General features: G+C 52.4%; 1 protein-coding gene across 2 annotated transcripts; it reads left to right on the top strand.

The window, feature by feature from the left end:
* Positions 1 to 32: 32 nt before the first annotated feature.
* On the top strand, positions 33 to 11,326 carry CCNL2 (cyclin L2). 2 transcript variants are annotated; one of them, XM_068158264.1, is made up of 11 exons: positions 33 to 405; positions 1,338 to 1,412; positions 2,079 to 2,188; positions 3,227 to 3,347; positions 4,491 to 4,555; positions 7,584 to 7,683; positions 7,832 to 7,936; positions 8,322 to 8,463; positions 9,278 to 9,395; positions 9,488 to 9,580; positions 9,822 to 11,326. In XM_068158264.1, the coding sequence occupies exons 1-11, from the start codon at positions 82 to 84 to the stop codon at positions 10,174 to 10,176; spliced, it is 1,608 nt and encodes a 535-aa protein (XP_068014365.1). In that variant the 5' UTR covers positions 33 to 81; the 3' UTR covers positions 10,177 to 11,326. The 2 variants fall into 2 exon arrangements, with proteins under 2 accessions (XP_068014365.1, XP_068014366.1); XM_068158265.1 differs by lacking the exons at positions 33 to 405; positions 1,338 to 1,412; positions 2,079 to 2,188; positions 3,227 to 3,347; positions 4,491 to 4,555 and adding exons at positions 5,325 to 5,423; positions 6,147 to 6,299 and having other exon boundaries at positions 6,741 to 7,683.
* The last annotated feature ends 3,397 nt before the right edge of the window (positions 11,327 to 14,723 follow it).

Below are 14,723 nucleotides of genomic sequence, written 5' to 3' on the forward strand. Positions count from 1 at the left end.
AGAGGGCGGGGCGGTGCTAGGCCGGAGGGTCCGCCCGGTGGGGAAGAAGAGCTGAGGCAGGCGAGGCGGCGGCAGCACAAAATGGCGGCGGGGTCCGGCAGCGCGGCGGCTGTGGTAGCGGTGGGAGGCAGCGGCCCGGCGGGGCCTTTATCTGCTGGTGCTACGGCGGTAGGATCCGCCCCGGCGGGGAGCGGTGCGCCGGTACCGGGCCCTGGGGCGGTGCTGATCGGGGACCGCCTGTACTCGGGGGTGCTGATCACGCTGGAGAACTGCCTGCTGCCCGAGCACACGCTGCGCTTCACGCCGTCCATGAGCAGCGGCCTCGACCCCGACACCGAGACCGAGCTGCGCGTCACCGGCTGCGAGCTCATCCAGGCGGCCGGCATCTTGCTTCGCCTGCCGCAGGTAGGGCCGAGGCCGCGGTCGGGGCGGGGAGGCCTCTCGCCGGCAGGCGGAAGAGAAGGCCCCGGCGGGGCTGGGCGGCGGTGGGGTCGAGGCCGTCGGTGCGCCTCGGCTGGGGCGACCTTTGTTCTGTGGGCCGTGGCCTGTGGCTCGCTCGGCCGCGGGCAGGGGCAGGGCGGGAAGCTGCCTCTCCGGGCTGGGCTTGGGGACGGCAGCGCCGCTCGGCCTGCTCGCAGGGCCCGCAGCCTCCCCGGCCGGCGGAAGCGGCTGATGTAAGCACCTCCCTGCGCCGCCTCCCCGCCCGGGCTGCGGGCTCCCCACGGCTTCGCTGCCTTCTCGGGGCTGGGGCCTCCGCAAAAGCTTTCTCGGAGTCCTTTGGGTGGTTGTGGCCTCGGAGAGGTTTCGTGCCTCAGCGAACTCCCATCGCGGGCAGTCTCCTTGCTCTCCTGCTGCGAAACTTTGCCGGCAGCTCACCGCTCCCCAGTCTCAGCCACTTGCGTGAGGAGCTTATGCAAATCGTAACACGATTAGCTCCCTGGCCTCCTCCCACGCCGAGAACGTCGTTTTTCTGGCGTACTCACACAGCCTCCAGTTTCCTTCCGTTCTGCTGCGTTGAGTTGAAGGGTTTCTTACTGTGTCGTAGTTTAATTTGGAGCGTGGTTTTGTAAGCGATAAGAACACAGTGATTTAGCACGTGCCCTTGACTTCTGGGTAGTTATCCTAGGGGGCTTCGGGATTGTTAATAACATGTGGGGGCAGCATAGCTTGTTCCTGAGGGGCCCTTGCTTTCTTTAGATACCACTCAACTTACTCCCAGGCTTAAATATAGCTCAGCTAATCTTCTCTCTTAACCCTCCTAAAACCATCCTAGGCAGTTGCTTTTGTGGAGCTGGTGCTCGTTTGGTTAATCTCTGTGATGGTTGCTTCCTTTCCAGGTGGCTATGGCTACAGGGCAGGTGCTGTTCCAACGGTTTTTTTATACCAAGTCTTTTGTGAAGCATTCCATGGAGGTAAGAAAGAATTCAAAAGGTCTATAGAGTGGGTTGGGTGAGAAGGGACCTGGAAGATCATCTAATTCCAAGCCCTCTCCCACGGGCAGGGACGCCTTGCTCTAGACCAGGTTGCTAAAGGGCCTCAAACACCTTCAGGGAGGGGACATCAAAGTATCATAGCATCAGTCAGGGTTGGAAGGGACCACAAGGATCATCCAGTTCCAACCCCCCTGCCATGGGCAGGGACACCCCACACTAGATCAGCCTGCCCAGAGCCTCAGCCAGCCTGGGCTCTAAACACCTCCAGGGCTGGGGCCTCAACCACCTCCCTGCACAACCCATTCCAGGGCTTCACCACTCTCATGGGGAAGAACTTCCTCCTTGTCTCTCTTCTAGTCTCTTACTGCCCTCATGGGGGGGATAAATTCTGTGTGGCTACAAATGTTGCTTAATTTTTGATACAGCCTTGCAAGCTGTTGCCCTGGGTGTGACTAGAGCCGCTAGCCTGTGGGTTTTACTTGCCAGGGCTCTACCCAGCTCCCTGGCGCCGATTTCTTACCAAGCCGTTAGCAACTCCTTGGGTTGCCAGCGTTTTCTTTGGGTATTCCCTCTTTGGGCTGTTGGGGGAGGTCAGTCCCTGGTTTGAGGCCACAGGGGCAGTGTGTTGCAATGCCTGTGTTGCAGCATGTGTCGATGGCCTGCGTCCACCTGGCGTCCAAGATCGAGGAGGCCCCGCGGCGCATCAGGGACGTCATCAACGTCTTCCACCGCCTGCGGCACCTGCGGGAGAAGAAGTAAGCTCGGGCCTGGGGCAGGCTCTGCAGGGCTCCTCTGCTCATTTCAGTGTTAACCTTCATGGGCTGATGTACACAGCTGTTCCCTGCTTCATAAATCAGGGAGCATCTGGAGGAGGTAGAACAGAATGGGATTAACCAGGTTGGAAGAGACCTTCGAGATGGAGTCCAACCTCTCACCCAGCACCATCTGATCAACTCAACCGTGGCACCAAGGGCCTCATCCAGGCTCTGCCTAAACACCTCTAGGGATGGGGACTCCACCACCTCCCTGGGCACCACATTCCCATGGCCAATCTCTCTTGCTGGGAAGAATTTCTTCCTAACATCCAGCCTGAACCTCCCTTGGCACAGCTTTAGACTGTGTCCTCTTGTTCTGGTGCTGCTTGCCTGGGAGCAGAGACCAACCCCCACCTGGCTACAACCTCCCTGCAGGGAGTTGGAGAGAGCAAGAAGGTCTCCCCTGCGCCTCCTCTTCTCCAGGCTAAGCAACCCCAGCTCCCTCAGCCTCTCCTCCCAGGGCTGTGCTCCAGACCCCTCCCCAGCTTTGTTGCCCTTCTCTGGACACCTTCCAGCAGCTCAACCTCTTTCCTAAATTGAGGAGCTCAGAACTGGACACAGGATTTAAGGTGTGGCCTGAGCAGTGCTGAGCACAGGGCAGGATGATTTCCCTGCTCCTGCTGGCCACACTCTTCCTGATGCAGGCCAGGATGCCATGTGGCCTGGGCGCACTGCTGGCTCTTGTTCAGCCTGCTATTGACCACTCCCCCCAGGTCCCTTTCTGCCTGGCTGCTCTCCATGATCTCAGGAAGGAGACCAGTGAGCCAACTGCTGTTACCCAATAAATGGGTTTGGTGTTCTAAATGTCTCTGATTTTCACGCAAAGACAGCTTTTTGTCTTCAGAATTTGAAGTGGTTTTGTTGGGGGGGGTGGGGTGGGAAAGTATTTTGATGTTGTAGATGGTCATGCCTCTTGTTTCTACACAAACACAGCTTCTGAGGCCAGGATTACCTTCAGGGTGTGACATTGTCTTGCAGGAAGCCTGTGCCTCTAATACTGGATCAGGAATATGTGAACTTGAAGAACCAAATTATTAAGGCAGAAAGAAGAGTGCTAAAGGAGCTGGGATTTTGTGTTCATGTGAAGCACCCTCATAAGGTTTGTAACTCTCTAATCAGTGTTTCCCATGCTTAGAAGCTTGAGTAAACTGCCTGCCTGGAAGCTGTTTGGCTTGCACATGGTAACCCTGCTTGACTCAGTCAAGTTAGCTTCTTGTCATCCCATTGTCTTTCTCATTTAAGTGATTCTTCCTAATTGGTCTTATATCACTGCTGAGTGATCACAGGAGATGGATGCAGATGCTAAATACTCCTTAGAAGTCAATTTACTACGTAGCTTTGATGTTGGGAAACCTCAACTAAACCCAGATCCTTCAGCAGAAAGGAATTGGGACACCTGGGGTGGTGCTAAGCTGCTGTCAGAAACCTTGTTGAGTGTTCATCATCGCTCCTTGTGGAAACAGGGAAGTCATTCAAACCCTGGGAGCTAGTTAGCACTGGTGCTTGTGTTCCAAAAAGTGCCCTCAGGTGGGAAGGGCCTGACTAGAAATGAGTCAGTTGTCAATACTGGAGTGTCCTGTGTCAGGCTAGGGTGATACCTGTAGGTGCTGAAGTCGGTGCTGTTGGCACCGTGTGTCTGAGAACCTCCTCCTGTGCCGGCAGAGTTTGGCTGCTTGCTCTTTCTTCATTGAAAAACTCCTGCCTTGAAGTCATCCTCACAAGCCTGCTTGACATTCAGAATTGATTTGTTTGATTGGTGTGACTTTTATGCTCTTGGAGTGGCCTTTTCCTCTGCATCCTGATTTTCTTTCCAGACCTAATGAAGTAGGAGCGAGCAAACCAGTGACAGGCAGCACGTTAGATTTGTTCTCCTGCAAGCACTGTGACCCTTGTGTTACTGTCTATTGCAGCTAGCAATGTTCTCTCCCAAGTTACAGCTGAAAGGAGTCCTGAGTTGTGTAGGACATAGTAGCTTGAACAGAGTTGAAGACCTCTAGCTGAATGGCTTGCTGCCTGAGCTCAGAAGATGGAGAGCTAGGAAGGTCAGAGCTGAGTGTCCAGCTTTTGGCACTGGAGAGAGCAGAAGCTGTGTGGATAAACACTTGGGGATGTTGCAAGTGCTCTCCCAAGTGGGTGGAGTGTTTAGAACTTGAGTGAACAGATGGCCTGATGGATGTCCCTCTGAAATAAGTAGGTGGCTCTCCAGATGCCTGTTAATAACTTGCTGACCCATATCTTCCAGATAATCGTTATGTACCTTCAGGTATTAGAATGTGAACGTAACCAACACCTGGTCCAGACCTCATGGTAAGTTGATTTTTCTTTGTTCTAAGAGACCAGCAAGGGCAGTAGCAGAAATATGTCACTTGAGGCACTCTGGGCAGCATTGCCCAGAAATGGTTGTGGGCCACACCAGACAGCTCCAGCGCTTCTCGGTGTGCCCCAAACTACTTCCCCAATGTTGATCGGCCTCTTAAGTCAGAGGCACTGTTTTAATGGTAAGGTAGCTTTCCACCCTGACTTCTCACTTCCCTCCTCTCTGCTCTCACTTTTCAGCTGAAGGGAAAATGTTGAGTGGGTCATAGAGATTGGTTGGTGGGTTTTCTTAGCTCTCACAGAGAAAACTGCAGTTCAAAGTCTGTTACCCGTGCTGGGAGATGGCTTTTCCCGGGGCTCCAGCTTGATCGCAGGCGTATCAGAACCTCAGCACAGAGACATTTCTTTAGCTATGTGGACAATGCCAAGATGTCAGCTTCTAAGACTGGAGAGAGACTGAGTGTTTTCATGTTTGCCAAGGAATGTTCTCTGCCTTGTTGCTCTCGTTACAATAAAGATTTGCTTGGGGGCTGGGAAGCTTTTAGTCAAATTGCAGGTGCGAGCCTTAGCAAAAGCAGCTCGCAGAGAGCCTTTGAACGCTGTGCTTCCAAACAAACAAACCGACCTTTAGTCACCCCAAAGATCATATTTCTGCTGACTGAACTGTCTGGTACTGTGACCTGTGTGTAGAGAACCAGTTTTGACTTTTCTTTTCTGTACTCTTTTAATCAAAGGGTAGCCTCTGAGGGTAAGTGACTAAGACTTCTCCTCTGCTGCCCCAGCGCTATCGTGCAGGGATAGCTGCCGTCTTCAGTCAAACCAAAGCAGGCTCTTCAAAGAGAAGGCTGACTCTAGACAGGTGGTATATACATGATAGTAGAGTAACTGGCCAACTGCTTCTTGTGCTTTTATACTTTTCCTGATGTTTATTTATTGTTATTATCCTTTTGACTGGTGGATGTTTTGGGGGTGGGGTGTTGTTTTCATAACCTGGCTTGGTTGAAGTTCTGCAAGGTTTGGTTGATTGTTTTTATTGCTGATCTGTTTCCATGGTCTATTTCCCAGAACTGTTAACAAAAGTGATGTGTTTTGTTTTAAATGGAAAAACAAAAAAAAGAACCACAAAAGTAAAATGGAGGTGGGGTGTAAGGTTTGAAAGGGGTGGATTAAAGCTTGAAGTCTTAACTTTGCACTCAGTGAGCAGCTTAGCAAATGTTTCAGTCCATGTGTGGAGCTTGGAGTCCAATGTAACACTTAAGAGAACCTTGCCAGTGCCACTGCATGAAGTACTGGAGTGTGAGTTACAGGCTACTCATGCCCAGTGTGCTGCTTGTTCTGAGGGGAGGGGTGGGGGAGGAGGAGGAGGAGGAGGAGGAAGAGGGAGGAAATGACACCACTCGAGAAACCTGTTGAGATGTGCAAAGAGTTTTATTTGTGTGCTGATTACTTGTTGCCTCCACCACCTGAGACCTGGTGGCTGCCCAGTGTAATGATTTGAACTGTGCCTTTGCTGCTTACCTTTTGCTTCAAGTCCTGTGTGACAAGGATTCATGTCCTCACGTGTCTGATTCTGAGCCCACAGGGAAGATAACGCAGAGGCCAAACTTGGAAGCATGTTTTTCAATTTGGCAAATTAGAGAGAGAAAGAGAAAAATGTCCCAACCCAAACCCCAAAAGCTGTGTGACTTCCAGATGGTTGAAGTTCCACTTTTCTTTATGGCTGCTTTTGCAAAAGGTTTGTGCTCTCTTTGTAGTGGGATGAGAAAAAGTAGGTTTGGAAGCTCTCTCCTTCCCAGAAAGATGAGCTGGGGTTGGAGGGGGGGAGGGTTAGCTGGAAGACACCTGGGGCAGGTGGGAGTTTGCTGCTCTTGGGATCCAAGCTCTTTTTGCCAGTCCTTTTGTCAGCTGGACTGTGGTCTCTGGTTTAGATGTCTTGGGGGTTAGTGAATCCTTGTGTACTGGGTACCCACGTGGTTAACCAACCACCCTTCCAAAGCATTCCTTGGAGGACCTTCCTGTTGTGTTTTTATAGCTGCTGATGCTTTGCCCCATGGGCTCAAAGAAAAGCCTAAACCTTGAAGCCCATCAGCTTCAGAGGAAGTTACTTTTGTGTATGTTAAGGCTTAGAAGAGTAATGCTGAAGTGTACTGACTGGACTATGTGCAATATTTTACAGTTGTCTCATTCTGTGAACATTGATTTTAAGCAACCTAACTGAAATGGGACAGTTTGGAGCCCGTGTTGCATGTGCCAAAGAGGAGACCTGCCCGGACACTGACTGTTCTGAACTGCTGTTCCCAAACACCCTGATTGCTTCTCTGGCTGCTTTTTACATCAAAAAAACCCAACAAACAATATAAATCAGAGATTCTGTTCTGGATGGAAAACCACTGCTCCTGGGAGAGAAAGGGACCTCTTGTATCTGCAGTGGGAAGCTGCCACCAGCTGGAGCCGACCGCCTCGCCGTGGGACCACGGGAGAGCTACGACGGGAGCCAGCTGCAGCTTGCAACCAACCCTCTGGGGCTCAGCCCTCTGGCAGAGCAACCTGTGAATCTAAAAGTCACTAACTGAGTCCTTCAGCTCAGATTCTAATGTTGTCTTGATGCAAATAACTTCTGTGTTGCATGAGAGCAGGCCAGTAGAGGTCCAGGAGGAGAAGTGAAGTTAAAATTGGTTCTCTTGTTGGTTTTTTTTGTCTAGAAGGAAAAGTGAAGTTAAAATTGGTTCTCTTTATATTTTTTTGTCCCCACAAGGGATTTTCAGCAGGCAGTCAGTCAGTCAGACATCCCTCCCCTTGAGGGATTGTTGGGATTTACTCTTTATTGTCCTTTAGTCAAAACCATTCAACTCTTGCTTGAGATTTACAGGAGCCTTAGGATTGAGGTCTAGTAACTGAACACAGAAAGAACTAGCCCTTGTTTAAGTCAAACCAAAACAACCCCCCCACACACACACATGCACACACTGGGAAGAGCTTGGCAGTGCCATGTAACTCTGCTGATCATCCTGTCTTTCAGGAATTACATGAATGATAGCCTGAGAACAGATGTCTTTGTACGGTTCCAGCCAGAGAGCATTGCCTGTGCATGCATTTACCTCGCAGCCAGGACGCTGGAGGTGAGCAGACTTCCATCTAGCCCAAGTTCTTTAGGGTTGGTTTGGGGAGTTTTGGTTGCTTGGGGTTTGGTTGGGTTGGGTGTTTTTTTTCCACCCCCCAATAGAAGCAGGAAGACTGAGCCACATCTTCCTCTCCTCTGCCTTCCAGATTCCGCTTCCCAACCGCCCACACTGGTTTTTGCTTTTTGGAGCCACAGAGGAGGAAATCCAAGAAATCTGCCTGAAGATTTTGCAGCTTTACACCAGGAAAAAGGTTTGCTGCTTTTTGTGTGTTGAGAGTGGACCCTGGAGGCTGCAGGTGGAGCAGGTTGCATGGGGGAGGTGGTTGGAGCCCCATCCTTGGGGATACTCAAAGTGAGGCTTGACAGGGCTCTGGGCAGACTGATGTAGTTGAGGATGCCTCTGCTTGCTGCAGAGGGGGTTGGACTGATGAGCTGCTGAGGTGTCTTCCAACCCAGAGCATTCTATGATTCTGAAACCTTGCCTGGTTCCAAAGGAGCTGCCAGCCTGATGAGTGAAGTGGAACATGATAGCAGCCAGTGTCTGGGTCTCTTTAGATTTACTGCCCCCCAGCCTGTGAGTAAGCAGACAGTGCAGTGTACCAAGCTTTCTCCTAAGCAGTGCTCCTGTGTTCACAGGTTGATCTGTCTGACCTGGAAAGTAAAGTAGAAAAGAAGAAATTGGCAATTGAAGAGGCAAAAGCACAAGCTAAAGGTCTGGTGCCTGAGGGAGCCCCAAGTTTGGATAACACCTCAGGATTTTCCCCTGTCCCCAAAAATGGTCAGTAGTGGATGACTTCTGAATGACCCTTCCTCACATTAAATGTACTTTCACTCTGGTTGGAGGTGCATGTGCAGTGGGCTTTGGCTTCTCTCTGTTTGGTTTGCTTTTAACTGGCTTCTAGCAGCAGCTGACGGGGCAGAGTTTGAGTGGTGGTGACCCTTAGTCATTTCCTGAAGCAGATGCAGGCTAAACCTGAGTTAGTCTGAGATCCAGGCCAGCTTAATCTCTCACAGTCCAAAGGCTGGGCCTTTCTTGGTGGGTGTGGCAATCAGCTTGAACAAATACTTGCAGTTGGTTTGTTATGCTAAAGCAGCATTCAGGGCCAGCTGTGATGAGGAGCCCTGGCTGTGATGAGGAGCCCTGGCAGGAGTGCTGCTCCTGGGTGACAAGTGGAGGATGCGTTCCTGCATCTGCTTGGTCAGAAGCTCGCGGCCTGGTGCCTGCCTTGCCTGGCAGATCACCTCTTTAGACTGAGAAGCAAGATGCTAAAACCACTGAGCTACTGGCAAGCAAAGCAAGCTGCTTGCTGTGACTTCTTGGAGTGGCTTTGAGGCCAGTCCCTTGCTACTGCAGTCAGCTCCCTTCCCGAAAGCGCTTCACTGTCGCAGCAGAAACCTTTCAGCTTGACCTCTGCCTTCTGTGAACCTCTTCAGACTGGCTTCTTTGGGGGTGGTTGTGTGCTTGCATCTGTGAGCAGCTGAGCAGACTGCATGGGGACAGTGCTGGTTGTTACAGAGGGGGTGAAATGGGGGCAAAGGGGAGGCCTCAGTCCTCTCAGCCACGACCCACACTTAAAGGCTTCTTTCCTTAGAGTCCCCAAAAGAAGTCAAAGGAAATAAACCTTCGCCGCTCCCTGTGCAGGCGATGAAGAACGCCAAAAGGAAAACAGAGGCAGCAAAAAGAACCAGTTCCAACAGCCCAGTAAATGGGTAAGGCTTCCAGCATGGAAAAGGCAGTTTTGGTGGTTGTCCTTTGTGGCCTGCTTGAAGCAAAATGACCTGGAGTCTGTTGTCTCTTGCAGCGTGCAGAAAGGGAGGGAGAGCAGAAGTCGAAGTGGAAGTCGAGACCCGAGTTACTCGAGGTCACCGTCCAGATCTGCCTCCCCTAAGCACAGGTGGGTACTGGGGGAGGAGGAGGAGGAGGATGTGCTGGGAGAAGCTCCCAGGACCACCCCTTTTGAGCTCACTCTGAAGGATGTGCTGGGAGAAGCTCCCAGGACCACCCCTTCGAGCTCACTCTGAAGGATGTGATGGGAGCTTCTCCCATCACATCCTTCAGAATGAGCTTTGGCAGCCTTTCAACAAGAGCTATAAGCCTTCCCTTGCTCTTTTTTCCCCCCCCTCTCCTTGCCACAGGAAAAGTGAAAGCTACTCCACCTCTAGCGGCTCCAAGTCGCACAGCCGCTCGCGGAGCCGCAGCGATTCCCCTCCCAGGCAGTTCAACCACGCCTCCGGCTACAAGGGCTCCAAGGTGAGGAGCTACAAGAAGTCCAAGGACTACAAATACTCCGCTCACAAAGGCAGGAAGTCTCGCAGCAGGAGCTCCTCCCGCTCCAGGAGCCGCTCCAGGGAGCGCTCAGACCACTCTGGGAAGTACAAGAAGAAGAGTCACTACTACAGGGCGCAGCGGCACGAGCGGGAGCGCTCCTACGAGCGAGCCGCCCACCGCTACGACCGAGAGCACCCCGGCCACAGCAGGCACAGGAGGTGAACCCAGCAGAACTGACCAAGCCCCCCCAGAGCTCTTGCCTTTGGGAGCTGCAGCAGGGCAAGCCCTTCCTCCTCCTGGAGCTTTGCAGCCTGAAAGGGTTCAGCTGGCCTGTAAAGCCCCCACCCCGACCCCGGCTTGAGCGGCGGCCCCGAGCGGTGCCCTGACTCCAAAGGAAAGGATGATGTGAAGGACTCCGTCTGATCCTTGGCTCTGTGACTGTTCTGAGAACGCTGCAGGGCTTCTCTGGATGCTCCTCTCTGCCTGTTCTTTAGTAATTCCCATACCATAGTGCAGTGGTGGGGGGGTGGGGGTGGCTGTTGCTTGGGACTTCCACTTCTGCGAGCCAGGACCTGGCGCTGCAGCTCAGCTGCTGGTGCTGAGGAGTCCTTCCTTGGGGAGCTGGCAGGCTCAGGGCTGCTCCTGAGGGGCTTGGTGCTAACAAAGCTCTTTCATACTGACTCAATGATGTTGTACAGATGCAAGGTGACTTTTGGGGGGGGTTGTTTTGTTGGGGGGGTGTTGTTTTTTTAGCTCTGTTGCCTATATTAGGTTCTATTTGTGTGTATATGTATATATATATTTTGCAGTGTTACAGTATGGGGGTTAGGGCCTTACTAAAAAAAAAGCCTTTCCACTTCACCCACAGTGTAAATAATCCTTTGTTTAATACAGCTGGAAGTTAGATACAGGGAAAGACACAAAAAAAAGCCCCAAAACCACCCCAAGAAACGACTTCAAAACTTGAAACTTCTGTTCAGAGACTTGTGTAGAGGATTCTGATCAATGTGAAAGGGTTGTGGTGGGTTTGAGAGGAGTCTATTTTTGATCTGTGCAATGCTGTGTGCAGGCCACCAGCTGGGAAGACCTTTTCCTATCTCTGCCTTTTCAGTGGTTTGGATTTCCTTCCCCCCTTCCCCCCCCCCTTCCCCTCGACTCAGGATGATCTTTGAGGCTCTCTTGAAGAATGGGTAGTCTGTCAATCCTGCATGCTTGTTTTGAAGAACAGAGCATTTCAAAGGAGTAATAAGCCCCCCCCCCTCCCCTCCCACACCCCCCCTCACAGCCCAGTAGTATCAGTTCTAGTGGTATAGCTGAGCTGTTACTCTTGATGCTCCCCTGATTTCATTAAAGTATTTGATTTTCTACTACATTTTACCTGCTGGTAGTTTCTTCTGAGCTCACACCTCCCTGCCTGCTCATAAGGGAAGGAAATGGGGTGCTTGAATGGGGAGCTGGGCAAGTTGGAGCAGGGTTAAGACCAGCCTGAGTTGTTCCACCCTCAGAGGAGGGGTAGAGAGGGATCAGAGAATCACAGAATCATGTTGGTTGGCAAGACCTAAGGTCATAGAATCAATGAGGTTGGAAAAGGCCTCCAAGGTCATCAACCTGTCACCCAGCGCCTCCTGACTACTCAACCATGGCATCATGGAGTCCAACCATTCTCTAACTACCATGTGAGGCTGGAGCTAAGCCATGTTCCTCATCTCTGCCCCTCTTAAAGCCTTCCAGGGCTGGGGATTCAACCACCTCTCTGGGCAAGGCTTTGGGAAGCTGGGCCCACCCTGGAGGAGCAGGCTGGGGTTGTGTGTGCTGCCCTTTGAGCTTTTCAGGCTCTTGTGGTTAGATCTTCCTGGGAGCACTGCCTGCTGGTTAACCACCTACTGCAAGGGAAGGGGTGCATGAGGGGGTTTGTGGGTGACTCAGTGTGACAGTGACTTGTAACACTTTCACATCCTGTGGTCATTCCATTTGTTTTTAAGGAGGCAAGGCAGCTGATTTGCAGTCAGCTGATTTGCAGTCAGCCTGCATTTGGCCAGCCTCTAGCCTGCCACTTCCCTGAGCTGGGATCACTCTGTGTCACTAGCAGTGGACAGCTTGATCAACTTTACCAACCTTTGATGCTTTGGAGCTCTTGCAGCTCCCTCTGTCCATAACCTAACTGCTTTTCATAGCAGGGATGTTCTACACAAGCATTACTGGGGAGCTGCAGTGGGCACCCCTGTTTCTTGTGCGGGGGGAGAGTAGTTCTTACCTGGTCACCCTCTAGCAGTGGTTGATCTGTAGTTATTTATCATAGTTCTGATTGCTTCTTAAGGGAGGAAAAGACAACTGAGATGGGCAGCAGATAGAAGGGAATCTCCCTGGGGCTGTAGCAGAGCGGTGGTGGAGGATGGCAGGCAGCAGTTCCTGCACCAGCACAGAGCTGGGCGGTAGTTAATGCTGGGGGCAGGGGGGAAATTTCAACCCACCACAAGGTGAAACCACTTAGTCAAATGATTGAGGAGTTAAGGCAGCTCACCCAGCGTGGTTCAAGAAGTCACTTTGTGACCAAGCTGCAGTAACAATGTCTGGAGAGTTCTCATTTTGAGTCTTGCCACCTGGCTGTTGGAGCAGATCAGCCTCACATCTCCATTGAGTATCTCCCAGGTCAGAGGTGAGTGATGTTCTCCTGTTTGGTTCCTTCATCTGCTCTGGATGCTCCTGGAATTGCCTCTTGCCCTGTTCCTGAGGTAAGCAGCATAGGGGGGAGGCAGGTTTCATAGCCTTGGCCTCCCCTGGAAGGGGAATCACCTTAGTGAAGCCTCAGTTCTGGTAGCTCCACACATGGCCTTCATCCAGCTCGAGTAGCCTGGAGAAGGGCAGAGGTAAGGCCAAGGCTAATCCAACCTCCTCCATGAACGTGATGTCCCTTGGCAGCAACATCAAACTACTGTGCTGAAGAAGCAGTTAGCTACTTTCTAAGGCACTTGGCTTCTCCTCTGAAGAGTTTTAACGAGGCAGAAGGTGTGGATTTTGACACCAAAGTGGTGAGCTCACAGGACAAAAAGACCTCCTGTTCCAGAAGAGAACAATCTGTCCCTGCCAGCAGAAAGCCCAACACAGATAACTCCACAGAAGGTCTTGGCAAGGAGGTGGGTTTGGGAGAAGATGCTGAGAGCAGCTAGAGGAGGTGTGAGATGGAGCTGTGGAAATATGGGGGTGGGAGATACACCTTGGTCCCACAGAGCTGTGCCTGGTGGCACAGCCATGAGGACAGGCAAATGTCACACTTGGCTCAGGGTGTCACCGAGTGGGTTGGTTTGGGTGGGAAGGGACCTTTAAAGGTCGTCTAGTTCAACCCCCTGCACTCAGCAGGGACGTCCTGAACTAGACCAGGTTGCTCTGAGCCCCATCCAACCTGGCCTGGAATGCTTCCAGGGATGAGGCATCTCCCAAGATTCAAGAGCTGTGGGATGTGCCTTGGTAACCAGGAGGAATTCACAAGCAAAGGGTTCCTCAGCACTTACTGTGCTGAGTGCTAGGAACTGTGCTGGCTGCCGGGCTTCATAGACAGCCCTGGCAGCTGCTGCTTACCTGCTCCACCCCCTGCCATCAGCCAGCCAGAACAAGATGTGATCTCGGGTGGGATGTTGGGTGCCACATCCAGTCTTGGCAGGAACAGGAGCTTTTCCCACCAGGTGTAGGGGACAGTGGAATCTAGCTCTGTGGATCTGCTTTAAATAGGCTGCTGGATCCACACAGGCGTCTTCACACGTGGCAGGGCAGCCACCAGACGTTTCCATGCTGGCTTTGCTGCTCTGCAACCCCTGATCAATTGGCCATCGATGGTGTGAGTGTGAGCAGCAGCAGCCGAGTCTGTTCCACCCCTGTGTGAAACTGGCCTGGTAGCTGCAGGGCTAAGCTTCAGTGAGTGGCTGTCCCCCGCCCCTCTCAGGGTAATCAGCCCCCCAGGCAGTGCCATTTCCAAAGCCACTCAACCTTGAGGGGATTGGGAGTTGGGAGGCCTCTCCCAAAGCTCCTATTGTGGAGTTATCGCTCCTAGGTGATCCCTTCAGGGCAGGTGAGTCCCCTCCAGTCTACAGAGCACTTTTCTTTGTGGAAGCAACAGCACGGAGCCCGCAGAGGATGCGGTATGGAGGCACTAAGAGGAGGTTCAGGCTGCCTGAGAACCTGGATACCAAAGCTGGGGAGTTCCCTCCCTTTCCTGTAAAGAGAATTTCCATTTCCAGACCCCTCCAAGCTGGCAGAGGGGCTGGGGAAGAGGTGAGGAGTGGCTGAAGGGACTAGGATTGCTTGGTCTGGAGAAGAGGAGGCTGAGGGGAGACCTCCCTGCACTCTACAGCTCCCTGAAAGGAGGTTGCAGCCAGGCAGCTGTTGGTCTCCTCCCATAGAATAAGTGACAAGAGAAGAGGAAATGGCCACAAGCTGCACCAGGGAAGGTTTAGGTGGGATGTTGGGAGCAATTTCTTTGCTGCAAGAGTGGAGAGGGGTTGGAACAGGCTGCCCAGGGAGGTGGTGGAGTCCCCATCCCTGGGAGGTGATCGAAGATGCACAGACACAGCACTTCAGGAGGTGGCTTAGTGGCCACGGCGGTGCTGGGTTCCCCTTTTGGTGTGAGTCATCCATCAGGCAGAGTGCAACAAGTGGGTGTTGTCCCCTGCCCCATGGCTCAGTGGGCTGAAGACAAACGATTTCTCCTCTGATCCCCAGCAGTGAAGCAGGACCAGCCATGCTTGCCACTTCTCTTATGTATTTCCAAACCTCTC

The sequence above is a fragment of the Melanerpes formicivorus genome, unplaced genomic scaffold (assembly GCF_026170545.1).
Source record: "Melanerpes formicivorus ecotype bairdi unplaced genomic scaffold, bMelFor1.0.p_v2 SCAF_39, whole genome shotgun sequence".
Lineage (NCBI taxonomy): Eukaryota > Metazoa > Chordata > Aves > Piciformes > Picidae > Melanerpes > Melanerpes formicivorus.

Coding starts and splice junctions, on each gene's coding strand:
- CCNL2 (XM_068158264.1), top strand. CDS start 82: ATGGCGGCGGGGTCCGGCAGCGCGGCGGCTGTGGTAGCGGTGGGAGGC. Junction 2,189..3,226: donor CGGCACCTGCGGGAGAAGAA/GTAAGCTCGGGC, acceptor ATTGTCTTGCAG/GAAGCCTGTGCCTCTAATAC. Junction 3,348..4,490: donor ATGTGAAGCACCCTCATAAG/GTTTGTAACTCT, acceptor CATATCTTCCAG/ATAATCGTTATGTACCTTCA.